At 43.6% G+C, this 18,154-nt stretch overlaps 2 protein-coding genes across 2 annotated transcripts; one reads left to right on the forward strand and one right to left on the reverse strand.

The window, feature by feature from the left end:
• Nucleotides 1–9,423: 9,423 nt before the first annotated feature.
• PNRC1 (proline rich nuclear receptor coactivator 1) lies at nt 9,424–11,589 on the reverse strand. The gene is made up of 2 exons (XM_053938057.1): nt 11,097–11,589; nt 9,424–10,555 (listed from the first exon to the last, which is right to left on the reverse strand). Exons 1-2 carry the CDS (start codon nt 11,475–11,477, stop codon nt 10,115–10,117), a joined length of 822 nt encoding a protein of 273 aa, XP_053794032.1. The 5' UTR covers nt 11,478–11,589; the 3' UTR covers nt 9,424–10,114.
• Nucleotides 11,484–14,638, forward strand: BORCS6 (BLOC-1 related complex subunit 6). Its single transcript, XM_053937524.1, is given in 5 exon segments — nt 11,484–11,489; nt 11,588–11,659; nt 11,661–11,832; nt 11,835–11,916; nt 11,918–14,638. Coding segments are annotated over 5 exon segments (1,059 nt in total). The 3' UTR covers nt 12,645–14,638.
• Nucleotides 14,639–18,154: the final 3,516 nt, after the last annotated feature.

The raw sequence follows: 18,154 nt of genomic DNA on the forward strand, positions 1-18,154 counted from the left end.
CATCCAGCACGTTTGGTTCCTTAGTGCCTAGATAAACTAGTGAAGTTCTGAAAAACAGAATGACTTATAATCTCGTCCAAACCTGTAAAAATAGTTGCCAGAAATATACATGTCCCTTTCTGTTTGCTGACTGTTAAGTTGAAGCCAGGGTTAGACATAGGTATCTAACTTTTAGGCCTTTGATTTATGACATATTCTACACTTTTTATCCTGTGATAAAAGGACAGGATAGAGAATAACAACACACAGTTTTATTTATTGAAATTTCCTCCAAAGTTCATAAGTTTGCAGAAGGAAATGTGATTTTTCTAAATTGTTAAAACCCCAGGGATGCAGTCATTAATATGTCATGAGCTTGTGTTTTACAAAAGACACTATTTCTAGTGTATTTTGTACATGGTACCAAAAGTGCACTGGATGTATTCTTTTAGAAATTAAGGTTTCCTGCCTAATCCACTTGTTCTAATCTCCAGCTGCCTTTTTGATAAAACATGAGCTGAAAAAAAACCAGAAACATTAACTTTTTTGTTGGTTTTCTTCTATTCCTTTTTGGTTGCTATTCTTTCATTGTTCTGACAATACCAGTACAACAATAATTCAAAAACATTTTTGCCTAATAAATTACTGCCTGCTATTTTCTACAAATAAATACATGACACTGAGCAACAAATACAGATTGAGCTGCTGCTGGCGGTGTTTTCCATCTGCAGAGCCTTTTCCCAACCTGCCTGACGACATCACATAGATTATTCTGACTCACTGTGATCTCACAAAGCCTCTGCATAATGCAGGTATTAGCAGCAGCAAATATTAGCAGTGGGCATCAACTTGATGAAGCAGCAGAGTAAAGCAGATATAGAATTTTTAAGAGTGGTTGAGTCTGCCTGTGATGAAAAATAAATACAAGGAAGGATTGATTTAATCTCTTACATAAATGACTTTAAATTAACTTGTAATTAGGCCCTCACCAAGAATTACTCAGTGATTATACCCTCCAGCTGCCTAATACAAGCATGGGTTCTGGGCAAGGCTGTAATGAGGAGGGATGAGCTGATGCTCCCCAAATGGGTCCTTTCGGGGCCACCCCTATGGAATGCCAAAGCAAGCCACTAGAGGGAACTCAGCCTATGCCCTCTGAGGCCTTGACGCTGGGTTTTCCCTCCTTCTCACTTCCTAGGGCCCTTAAGCATTGTATACATTAAACTATATGCAGGTGCTTTAAAGACGCCTGCGGCAGTAACTCCATCTGCTGCAGCAAACATACCAGTGTTCTTTTGCATCGCATATGCACATGGCGTTTCATCTTTTCTGTCAGTATTAATGTGGTTTTTTAACCTTCTGTCTGCTAATTCTTTTCTTTCCTTGTCACCTCTGTGTCCACTTGGTGTCAATGTTCCCTGGAAGTGAACCAAAAAGTTACTGAATGTGTCCGTGGTTACTTTGTGTATAAAATGCATTCCCTTACATTTCTGGCACGGAAGTTAAGGAAGGGTGGAGGCGTGCTTGAGGTCCTTAAAAAGCAATGTCAGGGAGGCTGGCTGCAGCTGAGGAAGACAATATGGAGAAAGGTTTCTATATCAGCAGAGCTTCTTCCTCTGGTCATCAGATATCAGCTTCCCACTCCTTTACCTTCCGTATCTCGCTGAAGCCCAGAGGCAAAGCACGTCCTTCCCAGTCCCAAGACTGCTGCCCACATCACCATCTCAGCAGTGTTAAAAGTGAGCAAAGCCCTTCCTAAGAAAATTGTAACTAAGTTGGCATTTGGATCAAGGCTGCAAGACTTGATCAAGATTACTATTGCCCTTCCCCCACACCTTCACACTGTTTTCCCATGGTATTTGAAAAGTAGGGCATGTATGTGTTAAGAATCATATAAACATACAACAGTTTGGAAGACTGGAAATAATGAGTTGTAACAGCAATACAGGTTAACTATTCAGTGTTGCCACAGGGGAGAGGATAAAATCAGGCTGTGTTGCCTGTACAGAAGTTGTTTCTGTTCCATCCAAGGCTATTTCGGGGTGTGAGCTGCCCTCTCACTGAGTGCTACTTTTGGGGCTGTGAAGGGAAAACCAGAAAACCTGGGTTTTTTGGAAGGCTGCCTTCTTTAAACACTCTGAAATACACTGATACGGCAATCAAAGCTGGCATGTCTCAGAATATTACTGAGGCTGGTGGCTATGTGATCCAGATGGGGGCTCATGAGAACTGGGGGTCCTAACCTGACCCCTCCTTTTACCCCAACACTTCCTAAAGACAGAAATTTCAATGTGTATGTTGCTTGTTCATTTTTATGTACCCCGCTATGGCTCTCCAGAGCTTCAGCATGTATTCCCAGAAGGATTGTAGTCAGAAAAATAAAAGAAATAAAAATTCGTAACTGAAAAATAAAGAGGGAAAATGAAAAGTGTTGAAAATAGGAGTTGAACTAACAGTGCACAGGCACAGTTAGTCGATCAGAGTTATCTCTGTGGACAAAGCAATGGCACCTATGTTACCAGTTTCTTTTTATTAAAGTTAACCTACATGCAGCAAGAAGTCACATGCCTGTTGTTGAATTCAGTCTCAATGGTTATAAATTTGAAATACTGGCCAAAACTTGACCAAAATGAGAGAAAACACAAAGGAGCAGTGTAAACTCTTACCTTGAATTGCCTACAACACAACCAGGTCAGAAATGTTTGGCTAACCATGGAATTAGTCCGACTACTGAACACTCCAACAGCCATCATCCTCCTACAGCAGGAAGCTAAGAAGTTTTGGACATGTGCAGCAAGAAGGCTGTACATGTGACAGGCTCTCAAACAGCAGACTCAGCCTAGAAAATTAGATAAAAAGCCTTGGTTCATGAGTGTCAGAGTTGCAGATTGCATTTGCGTCTTCCCGTATGTCCTCCTGCCAGTGACCAGTCCAGGTCAGACCTTAGACTTTCTGATCTCTGAGGAAAGTCCTCTTAAACTCTAATTGTTTGGGGTCTTGAGTTGTGTTTGACAGATTAATTCTGTGGTATCTGTGTGGACCAGTACATCAGTTGTTTCTAGTCCTCCAGGATATCAAGTGAGGTATGTTATGGTTATTGAGGCTTGACAGGTCAATTCATAGCAGGGTGACAGGAGAAATCTCAAGAGAATCATTGCCTCTTGTAAAAATCTAACTGTCCTCTAGGAAAAAGTACATACTGTCTTGGAGGAATTGTACCCAGAACACAGCAGAATAAATGTGGCACACTCAGTTTGATTTTTCAGGTGAAAAAAAAACTACATGTGTGAACATTTGCCCAGAAGTGAAGGAAACTGAGAACAATTAAATGCATTTAGGAGGAAATACAAGAAAAAAGACACCGCTGCAGAGAAAAGTAAAGAAAACAGTTGGGGAAAGTGATGGGAAGGCTTGAGGTGTTAAGACGGACTGGCTGGTGGTAGACAAAAACTGGATCAGTTGCAAAGTGCAAGTTCTGTCCTCGTGATGGAAGATGTTCTGTCTTGGGAAAGACTGGGCCTCTCTCTTTCTTCCAGGATCTAATAGAAGGCTAAAGATAATGCAAATATAAACTCAAGGAGCTATGGGGATACTGCTCATGTCCATGGCCCTCTCAGCCAGCTGCTGGCTGCAGCATTTTTGTACAGCAGTGGAGAGCAGCAGCTAATGAGCAGAAACTGCTGACTTATCATCAGCCTCCCCACTGCTGCTCATGGGGAGCATCTATACACAGTGGTGTGTATAGATTATATATTGTACCAAAGGGTCCAAAAAAAGGGTGGAGAAAAGTGTAACAGCCATCTTTAGTGTGGAAATTACTAAAACTATTGTGTAATAAGACTGTATACAACACAAAAACTAGGTGTATCCTCATTTAAATCACCAGTCCTGTCAAATTACAAACATTTCTAGGCAGAACCTTGCATTAGCTACATTCTACTACACAGTGAAATAAGGAAGACTTGCAGATCACACACACAACAAACCATATGTACTGGCAAAGACAAAACCTAGCTGGACCTCCAGACACTATGGTTCACTTTCCGGGTGAATGAAGAGCCTACTGAGGGACCTCAAGCCAGCTAGTACCCTTCTGCATGCCTGTTTTCCCAGCTGTAAAACACAGTAGGCTTCTAACATACAGTAATGTACATACTTTATCTGGCTACTTCTAAAAAACCATGAAAACCTGAGCGCAGTAAGCACTTGTGCAGCATTTTGTGACACTTGAAGCAGCGCTAACCATTAAGAATGGTGCACCAAGGTGCAATTTCTAGTAATGAACAGTAAGTACTGAGCAGTCAGAGAAAAAGTCAGTTACATAATCTGTCATCTCACATTGTAATTTTTGAGATGGTCCCAGTCAAGAAGTAGAAGCAAATTGAGTTTCATCTAGCCATTAAAATTCCTTAAATTTGCAGTAACATCAGCTACCTCAGGAGATAATTTATTTCTTGCAGTATCTTTCCTTCCAACATGAAATAACGGTGACATCTACACCGCTTCTCTCATCTATTAGTTGACCTTGTTTTTCAGGGTGTTTTTTCCTCCCTGTCTCACCATTTTTTTCCCCTTTTCACTCCTAGTACAGAGGAGAAGGGGCACAAAAAAACATCATCCCTTTTTTATTACTTGCATACAAAGAACGTCTAAAATTTGGAGAGGGTCCATCAATTTATGACTTCATTAATTCCTACAATGACTTATTGCTATTCTAAATACGATAACATACAATTTGTGAATATGCTGATGCTAGGAATGAAACTTACAAAAGCTTCATGCTGTATACACATAGAAGCAAATTACAGATCTCAAATTATGTATAATTTTAAGTAAGGGCACACCTTAGTCTTTGTTGTGCAGCTATGTCACTAGGCAGTAAAGGACACAAGAATCAGGTGATGAGAGAAACTAGAGGAAAGCCTGACTCTCTATATTAAGCCCTTTATTAAATGTAGCTCTAGGTCTTGTTTCAGGAAATGAAAAACAAAGTAAATTTTATTTTGATGGCCATTGCCATGACCATTTATAAGGACATTAGCAAATTAAAGGGTTCAAAGGCCTCCTTGATGAAAGCACACCGCTTCATTAAAGGAGCAAATGGCATCTTTAATACAAACAGCAATCTCTTCAAAACCTTTTGCTTTATGACCTTAAGAATGGCACAATGGCCATGATGATTACACCACTTCTTGAAATATATACAACCACTTACTGAACTACAACAAAAGAGTCAGCAAAGTCTGACTATAAATACTAGAAAAGTCCTGGACCCACAAAAACTTCCTCTTCCAGGTATAATTTAGGGAAATTGCACCAGTTTGCTCACCACTGGCAACCTATACTGTAAATGCACATAACCAGTCTAGTTCTCAAAGTGAAGACAAGAGCTTATGAACCACTCAAAGTGATGCATCTGCCACACACTTGTAGTAATGCCACCAGGCTAAGGTTAAATAAAAGTAACAATGCAGCATTCCAAGAGAGTCAGGGCTTTGCAAAATCTAAAGGCCTGTTTTCTGGGAGTTGAACAAATAAGATTTTATTACCCCATGGGGAAAAACGAGAGGAATGCTGACTTCAACACAGAGGAAGACTCTGTTAGGACATGTTTGTTGTGCAAATTAATTCCTCAGGAAACTTTTTCAAATTTAGCTGAATTGTTGACTTTCCTGTCTTAGTTCTGATAACATTCTCCTACACTCTCAGGGCAAGCCAGAAAGTTGACAGCCTCAAAATTGCTGATAACATTCTATTGCTCAACTTCAGCACTTAGGTCCTTTTATTGGATAATGTATTTCTCCATAATTGATGGATATGCCCTTCATCTATCTTTTCTAGTGAAACAGCAACTAAATATTTCTCATTATCAAAAGTATTTAACACTGTAGTTCCTGTTCAACAAGGTAGCATCAGTTTTTCATGGTAGATGTTTACATTTTACAACTTTACCTCTTACTTACATCATAGCCTCTTTTGGGTAAGAACCAGCCTATTCCTAACAGAAAACCATCTTAGAAATTACAACAGAAAATAAAATCCCCTTAAAAAGTTCAGTCAAGCATATAATATGAAAAAAAAATTTAGAGAATGCATTGTAAAATCAAAATTCAAAGACCAAAGAAAATAAGGAATGTGTTTAACTGCATAATGGAAGCATCAAGACTTTCCTTCCAGAACCTAAAGGGAACCTACAAGAAAGATGGAGAGAAGACTTTTTACAAGAGCATATAGGGACAGGACAAGTGGGAATGGCTTCAAACTGAAAGGGAGTAGGTTTAGAGTAGATATTAGGATGAAGTTCTTTGCTATAAAGGTGGTGAGGCACTGGAACAGATTATCCAGAGAAAGCTGGGAATGCCTCATCCCTGGAGGTGCTCCAGGCCAGGTTGGATGGGGCCTTGAGCAACCTGGTTTAGAGGAGTGTCCTTGCCCATGGCAAGGGGGGTGGAACTTGGTGATCTTTAAGGTACCTTCCAACCCAAGCCATTCTATGATCCTATGACTCTATGTAGAAAATAAACTAATTTTCAAAATTACAATGAAACATAATCTATAATCTTCAGGCTTTATATAAGCTATACAGCTTTGTACTTGACTTCAAAACTGTCTAAATAAGAAAAAAAATCCTCACGTGTGACAGTTATCAAATGTTTTGTAATGCAAAAACTTAAAAAATAATCTGAAAATAATTAAAGTATGGTTTAAAATTACATGCCTTGGATAAAATATTAATCAGATGGAATTAAATTAAATTTACAGTCTCATATGCAGATTGCTTAAGTATTCAGCAGAATTCAGCAAAATCTCTGAAGAGATCATGGTGTAATAGAGTTCAAATGCACATAGGATTTCTAGCTCCTCTTGCATTAGGAGGCAGAAACATTTCAGCCTTAGAGCACCAAGCCAGCCATTATTACTGAAACTGTCTAATGGGCTGAGCCTTAGCCACGCACGAGAACCCAACAACAGATACGTCTGTCCTCCGTGAGAGCTAAATTTCAGGACCATCAATGTGTAACATTTAACTGTTTAAAATAAGGTGGTAGTTAATTCTCAGTAGATTCCCCTGCAGTTCTGCACAGCATTGCACTAGAAACATTTCAAACAGAAAGGACTTCCATTTTCTAACTGAGGAGCTAATGTTCAGTTTCCTTAATGACCTCAGAAGATTTAATAAGGTATTTATTTAATTCCTGTACAGCAGATACATGACTAGCTGATAACACATCCACTAATTTTGGTCATTTGCTTCCTTCAAGGCTGGTCACTCCCTAAGCGTCACTCCACAATTTTATATTACACTGCAAACAAGCCCTCCAAATATGACACTAATGTTTTGCTGGCTCTGAACTAAAAAAAGGAGTACGTTCATGTAATACAACAGCTCCTCTTCAGGGAACTGAGATAAGGAATCTGTCAAAGTGAAGGAAATCTTGAGAGTAAAAATCCCTGTAAGATGATATTGTAGAAACATAAAGGGGAAAAAGCAGGAAAACAAGTACAGTGCAGAATGCGGTCCAAAAAGATGACCACGTTCTGATTTTCAGCTGGTCATGTTGAAGTGCATGTTGCACTTAGGTCTAATATACAAACCCAAGTCCATTGTGCAGGAAGGGGCTCAGCCCAAAGAGAAGATAGAAACATGAAATGCTCCAACACTTCTGTGGGATCGACACAGACGTGGGCTAAATAAGCTTTGGGGTTTTTTGCTACTTTTTAGAAAGACCAACCGTATCTCAGCCTCTAGGGTCCAGTAAGTTATGAGAAGTTTTAAGCTCCCAACACTTCAGTAGTCTCAACCACCAGCTCTCAAGAATTGACTGAGGAGCTGAGAATTATTGGCAATTAACATTTAATGAATTCTTTAACCCTAAGGGATGTGTTGGCAAATCATGGCAGGAACAAAGAGGTATGTGACTTTGATAAATTTTATTCAGGATCAGAGCTAGCATTCACTCTGTAAGCTCCGAAGGGTAAAGAAGAGGCTGATGGCAATGAGATAATAATCAGGGGGGAAAAGGACACATCCTTCTAAACAATGCCAACTCCCTGGCTTTTGGAAACGCCCTCTTGTCAAGCTAGTTAGCAAGATTCACGGTGACCAGATAAAATTAACCATTGCCTAAAGCTATTGTTAAAGCATTTTGCTTTGCACTTGGGTGACACTCAGGCAAAAGAAAAAAGGAGACAAAAAAAGCAAACGGCAGATCAATACAGCATTTACCAAATATAGCAAACTTGGACTTACAGTCTCCTTGAGTCATCCTCGGCCAGATTCCAGTGGCATTTTTTTTTCCCTAATATTGTTCATTAAAAAAAAAAAAAAAAAACCACAAACAGAAAACCAGGAGGTGTTTTGTTCATTTTTAGAATAGAAGATAGGGGACACTAAATTAGAGTATTTAGATTAGGCAGGAAACTGGGTTGTTGAAGACAGACACACACTGACCTCGACTACACCAATCCCAGTCTCTTTTGCAAGACAGTGAACCTCTAATTCTTTAGGGTAAACAAAAAAATTTTTATCAACCCTTAGTTTAGAGCATTGATAGCTACATAGTTATGTAATTGTAAGATTAGGCTAACATCTACAAGCAAGCCAAAAAATCCTTAGATTTTAAGCTTTTGACCAAGCTCATGTCAGGGCTGTACTAATGAATCCTGCCAATTTCCCCATGTGGAATGAAGAGATGCTCTGGACCAAAGCTGCAGCATGAACACACCTAATGCTGCTCAAGCTGTATCTCTGAAAATGCTGTTCACTCGAGGGAGCCACCTCAGCTGGATACAAGCAGCTGTTTTCTTCCTATGTACCTCTCCTCTCCCAGGACATCAGTTTACAGAGAATGTATTTCTTTTTGGTGGATCCAAAAACTTAAAAATGCTTTTCTATCTTATGTAAATTTCACATCCTTCTTAGCATTAATCTTATTTAAACACCATATTAGGAAAATAAGAGGAAATCTGTTACCTCCTCAACATGCCTGTCAGACTAATTCACACTCCAATTCCTTAAGAATTTTAAGTCGGGGCATGTATTTTCCAGCATAGCTATAAGCAAGAGACAAATCTGGTAAAAAATACAAAATTCGAAGTGCTCTCTTCATTTTCTGTTACTGCTACTTTTCAGCGTTGACTCGTTTAATAGCCACCTAGTATAAAAACATTTAAGGAGAATTACTGCATGAATTTCAATGTCTAACTGCCCAATTTGCTTGAACTCTGTTTTCAACAAACAAAACAATCCTAGAACGACTTGTCACAAAGGTGACCTTTTTTTTTAAACATAAGGAATTCTTGGTGCACTATTAATCTCCTAATTTTGCCTAAGATAGTTAAAAGACAAAGTATTACTACCAATGCACTAGAAGGCTATCAAAGGCTTTAAATCCACATACTTGAATTAACAGACACACAGTCAAAGAAAAACAGAGACAAGTATAAGGGGAGGCCAAATTGTTTTATTTAATTTTTTAGTGACCAATTGAATTTTTGGCAGAAAGCTCTGCTCTTTCCTTTTTTTCCCTTTTTTTTTTTAAACTTTTTTAAAGAAATCAGCAGTGCTCAAATTGGTGGGTTGGAATTTTAGTCAAACTCCAGTTAATTTTAAAAATGAACAGATGAACAGGAATTCCAGATAGTTTCCAGAGCAGAGGGCAAAACTTCACATTTGTATGAAAATTCCATGTTTTACTTGATTGGGAGACAGAATGTAAAACTATTGTCAGTAGTGCACGAATAGAACATTCACATTTGATCTGGAACCCTAATCCAAAAGCTGTACTCTCCTTCCAAAATTTTCATTACCTTGTGCAAAGCAAGTCAAGTCTTCATGTGTCAAGCACACACGTAAAATTGTCCATATTTTATATACAAGACATCTACCAATCAGGCAGTGCAAAATACATCCTTTCATAACAAAACTAAAATGTACCTCTCAAAGTATGAACAAGAATATACACATAATACAAGATGTACACTATTTACACAACCATAAAAAATATAATACAAGGATTTTTTTTTAAATGTGATTATAAGACTTGACAGTCTTTTGCAATTTTTGTTGCAACAAGGCATGTTTAAGTTTCCTGGATGGAGTTTTCTTTGCCAATTACTCAAGAGATCTTGGAAACTACGCTTGAACTTTTAGGAGAGTTTTCAAGTGGACTGCCATCAACTCCCTGTTTTGGTCAGACAGTTCAGCTGTGCCACCCACCCAGTGGCTGGGAGGCTTTGGAAGGACACTGGGAGATGGTGGGTCACTAAACTTCGCCCCAGCGTAATTTTCTTTTTGGCTCACTTCATTTAGGGCGATAGGTTTCTTGGACTTGGCATTTCTGAAGTTTTCTGTGTTTTTAAGTGGCTTTTTCTCCTGCTTCTGAACTATTTCTGGCGACACAGAATCCTGCCAAAAGTTCTCTATCTTTTTCGCCGAGGCGATCTTCGTCACTGGCGTGTTACACTTACTCTTCTGTCTGTTAATCTTTGGTTGTTCACACAGGTGTAAGCTGTGAACGGGCTGGCCGTAGGGGACGGCCGCCTTCTCCGTCTTTCCCATTTTGTTTTTTAAGAACTGCGGAGACAAAGAAGAATCAAGTCAACCACGACCCCTCTCCTCCGCGCTCCCTCACCGACCCCGACACTCACTGAAGCGTCGGGGGCCGCCTCGGCAGGCAGGGGGGTACCGAGAAGCCTTCTCCCCGCTATTTTTCGCCTATCCCACCGCTCGGCTGGCACCGGCGGCCTGAGGGCGCGGAGCCCCCCCCGGCCGCCATGGGGCGCTGCGCGCCGCGCACGTCCCGCCTTCGGCGAGCGCGGGGCGGGGCTGGCGCGCGGCCAGCGGCACGGCTAAATCCGGCTTGTTGCTGGGGCGCAGCGCCGGCCGCCCATTGGTGGGCGCCGGGCGGCCAATCGCCACCCGCGGTTCGCCTTCCAGCCCCGCCCCGCCCCGTCCGAGCGTAACGGAAACTCTGCCGCCCCCCCGCACCGCTCTGAGGGGGAGCCCCGCTCGCTGTTCCCCCCCCCACCCCGAGGGAAAGGGAAAGCCGTCCGCCGGCTTGCTGGTCACCGGGAGCGGGCTGAAGTGAGGGGAAGTAGCGCAGCCTTGTCTTTACCTCCTTTCTGAGGGGTTTGCCGGGCGCGGGTCTCGAAGGGGCAGGCGCAGGGGGCTCCTCCGGGGGGGCGTCCGTCACCAAGTCGGTTCCCAGCGGCGTCCGTCTCCCCAGCCCGGCGCGGTGCTGCTGGTACTGCTGGTAGCGGCTGGGCAGGAACCCCGCGGGTCCAGGCCGGATCTTTCCCTTCCTCCGCCGCACCCTCTTCAGCGCGGGGCGGGCGCTGCCCCCCGGGCCCGCCAGGCAGCAGCTGGGCTGGTTCTCGCAGTTGCTGTCCCCGCGCCGGAGGCGCTGGAGCAGGGTGGAGGGCGGCAGCCGCCGCGGGTCTTCGGTGCCCGCCGAGATCCGAGCCAGGAAGGGCGGCGGCGCCGTGGTGGTAACCATGGTAGGATGTGGGTACCCAGAGTTGTGCCGGGGAGAGGGGTCAAGCCCAAGCAGGGACGAGTGGGTCGGGTTACTGGGGTGGGTCTGCCCGGGCTTTGTGATGGGGCGAGGAAGTGGTGCCGCAACTGGAGCCGCCGCTAGGAGAACATGGCGGGGGAGTGAGACGAGCCGCCAGCAGCTCCCCGGTGTTGTTACCCGGGCTCGTCCCGCCCACTTCCGCCCCCGCGCCAACCGCCGTGCGCGGACGGCGCCAGCTCCGCCCCTCTCCGCCCCGCCCCGCCAATCGCGGCGGAGCGGCGGCCTCTCTGCCCTGGCTCCAGCCAATCGAAAGCGACACAAACACTCGGGGCCACGCCTCCCCTAGGGGCCGCCCAATCCGGGCAGGCACGCCCCCAGTCTCCGAGTCACGGGCTCGCAGTGCGCGGCGGGCGGGCGGTGCTCCACCGGCCAATCGGGATCCGCACGAACAGCCGAGGCCACGCCTCCCCGGGCCCCTCAGCCAATCGCGGGAGACGTAAACAGGCGTCGGCGCGGCCCCGGTGGGCGGCGGTAACGGGCGGGCACGCGTCGCTCGCCATGGAGGAGCCGGGCCCGGCCGCCGCGCCGCCGGAGGGGCGGGACGAGCGGAGCCTGGAGGCGCTCAGCCTGGCTGGCGGCGGAGAGGCGGCGGTGGCGGGGCGGCAGCTGTCGGAGGGGCGGCGGGCGACGCTGGCGAGCGCCCTGGAACTGGAGGGGACGGTGCTGCGCGAGGGGCGCCTCACCCAGTTCGTAGCCAACAACCTGGAGCGGCGGATCCGGCTGAGCGGCGCCCCGCGGGGCGAAACTCCGGCGGGAAGCGGCGGGTCCTCCATCCCCGCCATCGACCCCGGGGCGCTGCAGGACGTGGTGGCCCTGGCCGGGCAGGTGGCGGCGCAGGTGGACGAGCTGCTGCGGAACGTGCACTGCGGGCTGCAGGCGCTGACGGCGCTCAGCGTCGGCTGCATCCAGACCTACCGCGACGGCGTGGAGAGCCTGGGCGAGGCGGCCGACCTCAGCATCCGCGCCATGTACGCACTGGTGGCGCGCTGCGAGGAGCTGGACCGCGCCATGCAGCCCGTGCCCGCCCTGGCCAAGCGCATCCGTGACATGAAGGGCACGCTGGAGCGGCTGGAGGGGCTCTGCAAATAGCCGCTCCCGCCGCCGCTCCTCCCGTGCCGGCAGCGGGGGCCTGGGGCTGCTGCTCTCTCCCTCCGGCGGCCCACCGCTCGCGGCTCCGCAGCTCCCACCTGCGCATCCTCGCTCTCTCTCCCCCCGTGCGTGACTTGCCGGCAGCAGTGGCCAGATCGCCTGTGTTGATCTGGACGAAATTTTTGCGACGGACGAAGGAAAAGGTCCCGGTTGCAAATCGCGGGGTACATGGCAGATGGTGCTTTTTAGCTTCAGCTCCATTAAAGAATTTGGATTCCACATGCCTTACGCTTTCTATTTATTGAGGACTAAGAGAAACAAACGAGTCTTAATTAAAAGTAGTTCTTAATTTTTTTTTTTAATCAAATTCAAAATTCTTGTGAGTACCTGCTTGATGCTTACAGGCATCTGTTCTTATTTGTAGTTGATTTGGTGCCCAAAGAGTAATTCTCACCTATGTTTTTTCAGCAAATAAACTGCTGTAACAGTTTAAACAAGTAAGCTGCTATAACAGTAGAACGCTGCTGTTTCTTACAGGACACAGTTTTAAGATAAAAGTAAGTTTAATACATATAGCAAAGACACTTGTTTTCTGAGAAGAATATAAAGTCCATGGAAGATAATTGAGATTCAGATAAGAACAAATCCATAAGCAAAGTTCTAAATAAAAGCTTTGAGATGAAATGTCCTTTGCCTTTATTAATCTTTACAGTTTTCACAATGTAAAAGTTTAAATGGCATCACTGTGAAATGATCTTGTTATTTTGTAGTTTGCTTTTTTGTTTTTTCTTTCTTTTCAGTTGGGAAAATGTCTAATTACATGAGGAATACGAGTACATGATGAAATTACGTGGGTGTATGACTGCCATAAAATGATTGCTTTGGAATAATTTATTTGTATAACTTGAAGCTTTTGTATCCGCATCACAGTGTGCAGAAGTAATTTTGCTGTATCAGGGAGTGTTTCCTCTGAGGCCTGAGAGTAGCTGAATTCTCTACTCACTAATGTTCCTATGCAAAAAGCCTCTTAGGTGATGCTCTTAGCAATCTGTGTAGGTCACAAATGTCCCTGTAACAAGATTTCAGCAGCAAAACAGTAATCTTATGTCAGTGTAATAGTGCTTTTGTTGACCAGGAGCTCCTAAAAACCTTGGAATGAAGGTAGCCAGAAATACTACTCTAGTTCTCTACCTGTGGTTGAAGAGCAGACAGGTTTACAATGGGCAGAGCTGCTACCCCACTGTAATCTCATTAAAAACACCAAGAGAGGGATGGACACTGTGATAGCCTGTGCTTCTGCATGCAGACAATACTGAATTATAACAAAATAATTCATGTTAATGCCCCCCTACTTTGCATGATGCCAGTCTGTGGCCTGTTTGGAGCCCCTTGGCATGGCCCTGTCTTTCCCTCAGCACAGGGATGTGTTTCATGTGTGGCCTTGTAGCCATAGCAATGGGAGGAGACTGGAATTGGGCTGTGCCAAGGTAGGGCTCTCTCTGGTATTGTCTGCTGGGAAGTAGCTGTGCTCCTGGAGGGGACCTGAGGCCTAACAGAAGTTAGGGGGAAGAAAAATAACTGCACTGCTGCTGCATCCCATGGGCCTAGAAAACACTAAAGATTGCTTAATACCACAGCAGCAGCTACACTTTGAATAGTTTTGTTATTCCTGGGAAAGTTTGAACTTGTCTATTATGCAGATGCAGTAGTTTTGCTAAGTGTGTTTGGTATACGCCAAGAGCGAACACCAAAGGTTGATCTTGCACAATCTGTGAGTACTGTTGAAATGTACAGGAAAGACCTGCAAGCTTATTTGTGTAGCCACATATGTACAGCTACTCTTCACTCACACAAGCTAAGGTGAAGCCTTTAAAGTGTTTCAATATACTCTTGGGTTTTGATAGTCTTTCATTTGCAGTCATCTTCATTCAATGCTAATTCCCTACTAAAATTGTTGAGTCTGTATAATAAAGTTATTACTTTTATGTTTTTAATTGTTGGTGATTAGTTGTTGTTGAGGTGTTTCACTTATTGTATTTCTTATGTGGAAAAATAATTTGAAAGCTAATTTAAACTCTGCTTCTGCATCTGCACAGAAACCTTTTAATGTGATTGCAGAGCTGGTTTCAGTCTAGGTCCTCAGGCAATAATTTCTGACAGTGATGTCATTCATGTGATGAAAAAGGAATGACTGACTAATGAATTGCAAGCATGAAGAAAGCAATAATTATGCTGTTTGGGTTTGTTTTTTAATATTCTGACCACATCAGCTTTTTTGAAGGGCAGATTTAACTGAACTTGTTGAAGTGACTCCTGTTCCATGGTGTCTGCTTTGTGCCTTTGCCATCCCGGGGCAGGCATAGCTGAATTTATGTCAGCCTGTTCTGTGCCTCCACAATTGGCATGGGTTTGTAACACCATGGCTGCTGTGCTTTCGAGCCCCCCTGTCCATACCAGCCTCCATTGCTACAGGAATGGTGACACTTGTCAGTGTGTGTGTCAGCACAGCTCTGGTGGCAGCCCTGCCCTTGAAATCCCCTGTGAATCCCTGGGAGCTATGTGCAGCTCTGTAGCTTCTGGTGAAGCTGGTCCTTCTGCAGCCATACGTTTCTGTACTGCCACTTGGTCCTAGTCCAGGCTTTCTTGTGCACATCCTGTGTTAATTCTAGCACCTTCCAGCATTAGGATGTTGAGAGTGAAAATTTTCAAGTTCTTTTAGCCTTTTTTGCTTAGTCTGTGGGTGAGCAGTGTAAAACCATGTTTGGATTTTCCAAGACCTTAAAATGGCTTGCATATATTTTCTTGCTTAGTCACTCAGTGTTACAATTGGTTGCTTTCCTTATCTGCTGCTGAGTGAACTTGCATTGTAACAAGATGGGCAAGGTCAGGGAAGAAAATTAACAAAATATAACAATATGCATAGCATGAAGCGAAGCCAGATGCAGAATTACTTGTGGACTAGGAATGACTTCTCTACTCTGACAACAACCACTCCATTAGGAATTGGCTTCGTCTGATTTTTTTTTTTTTTTCAAGTGTAAGGTCTGACTGTGGAAATCCTTTTTGTGATTAAGGTATGGTTGGTTCTGATTCATTCAGTGCATTTTTAGACTTCCCTCCTTTGTGAGGTTTTCTATCCCCTGACTCTGATCCACTTCTGTATCCATGCTTTACCAGATACAGCCGTACTACAGCTGAGAAAAAGCCTGGTCACACAAAGCAAGCATGAACTTCACCAACACTTCACCTTTAAGACTTTTTTCCCAGTCTTGCTTAATTGCATCAAATACTCAATAAGTAAATGCATCAACTTTGCATGTGTCTTGTATCTAAAATGCACAAAATTTTTGGCTGCAATATGCAGCTTTTAGGTGGTATTTACTCTCATGAGTAAGGTCTTGACTGAGTTACCAGTGCAAGGAACAGCATGTGAGTTGAATCCAAGAGCAAACCTCTTAGCATTACAGATACAACTATTTTGAAATGGTTTCAAACAGCATGGTTGTACTACCAAAAGACAAAAAATTGCAAAACTTCCAAATTATCAACAGCTCTCCACAGGAGTAAGATCAATTCTCCTAGCAAACTGTGTTAGCTAAAACTGAAAAGAGTGTTAAGACAGAGATTTCTTGCAATAGGTGTCATCCAACATAAGACAGGTTCTGGCTGTCAGATGCCACACTGCTTTGTCCTGATCAACCCTAATGTGTACTCATGAAAAAAACAACTTTTAAAGAACAGCAGATCATATTTACTATACTGTCACAACCTGGTTTTATTGCCTGAAAATTACTTTGAGAAAAGAACGTTCCTATAAAAATTATAAATTATTCCAATTAGTACATTTTTGCGAGCATTGTCTGTACTTCTGGCATTGTCCCCCACCTAGCCACATCCTGGAACCTCCCGCCTTGCATACAAGAGCACACATGGAAAATTGATGACACTTCTCTTTTAGAAAGCTTAACGCAGTAACTGCGTCAGATGCAGGAATTGAAACATGACTGAATTTCACATTTGCCCCTTCAGCTTAGTGCCTCAGGAAAGCTTTTGTCACTGTTGTTCTCTGTTGTTTGAAGCTCCAAAACTAGAGATGAGATCAATGGACTTGAGCCCTGAGCTTCCACCCTAGCAGTCAAGATCCTTGTGCCCTCTGTTGGGACAGCAGTAACATTACTCTTATCTTGTAACTGGAAAAATGATAATCAAAATTTAAAACCTTCCTGCAGTTCTGGTTCCCTTCTACTATTTATACACATTAGAAGCTCTACGATAAACAAAAAACTCATAACCTCTTTGCCCAAAGACTCTTAAATGATCCTCTTCCCAAGTCTGAGAGAATGTGAATATGTTTGCTAGCAGGGTTGGACTGTCATGTGCATAGGTCAGGATGCAGCAGCACTCATTAAGTGGGGGACCAGAAAAGCAAAGGTAAAACGATCTTGATTATTTTCCTTGATTACAGCTACAAAGTGCTGCCACTGTAATTGTTTCCAGAATTTGAGTTAACATTGCTGTGATTAATTACTATGAAGTATCTTTGTTGAATGTAGATTTTTATCAGAGAAGGGTAATAATTTTTGTCAGTATTTTTATTTTTTATGAATGCTAGTTAGAGAGGTAAGAATCCTAGAATTTTATCCAACACTGTGTTTCTTGTCTCGTTGTCACCGAGGAAGTTTTCCCCTTATTTTCTTCATAGACAAGCTGGAAAAATTCTCACCACTGAACTTGCTTGCAAGACAAAGAGCCATGCCCAGGGAGTTGTTCAGAAGGGTTTAGTTAAGGACTTCTTTGTCTAGAAATATATGTAAATTAAGGGGAAAAAATCCACAAACTTGCCCAATCCTGGGTATCTGGTTTGTCAGTGGGATCATTTTACTATGCTCAGTAACTGAAAATTCAAGAACTCCCAGGCTGAAATCCTATATTTTTAATAAGTGAGCTTGCTTTCAATGTCAGCAGTGAAGTTTACCAGCCTTTTTCACTCTAATGAGATTTTTCTTGTCTGAACTTGAGCTGATGCCATTCAAGGAAATGCTAACCTGAAAATAAACTCCTTTAAAGCCAAAGTATCATTTGACTTTGTTCCGCTTTCTGTTTTCACTGCCTATGCAATTTGTTTACTCAGTGGATTTTTTTTTTTTTTTCCCAGGCTGGGACTTTTCCAGTGACGTGTCCTCAGCTGGAAGGGATGGAGAGTTTCTCACCACTAAGCAACGTTGTGATTTTCCATTTTCCAAAACTCTTTCTGCATGCCATTTATAGTTGATGATACCGATCTAGATTGGTTTTGTTTCCCTCTTCAAAGAAAGAGATGTGCAACTACGAGCCTTTCATTTCTCCTGCTCCGCTGTCATCTGCTTTCTTTTGTCTGCTGAGAGTAACTGGAAAGTTACAACTGTGTCCCCACCCCCTCCTTCCCCTGCCCCGTTCACCATTTTCGACAGCCACCAGCTGTACCCCATTTCCCCTGGAAAAACCTTCCTCTGGACCTCATCAGTTCCCGG

This window comes from Vidua chalybeata, chromosome 3 (assembly GCF_026979565.1).
Source record: "Vidua chalybeata isolate OUT-0048 chromosome 3, bVidCha1 merged haplotype, whole genome shotgun sequence".
NCBI classification, from domain to species: Eukaryota; Metazoa; Chordata; class Aves; order Passeriformes; family Viduidae; genus Vidua; species Vidua chalybeata.

Bases quoted from the DNA above. Each gene is read 5' to 3' on its own strand.
- PNRC1 (XM_053938057.1), bottom strand. From the start codon at position 11,477: ATGGTTACCACCACGGCGCCGCCGCCCTTCCTGGCTCGGATCTCGGCG. The intron at 10,556-11,096 runs GTAAAGACAAGG...TTGTCTCCGCAG, and splicing joins GCAAACCCCTCAGAAAGGAG to TTCTTAAAAAACAAAATGGG.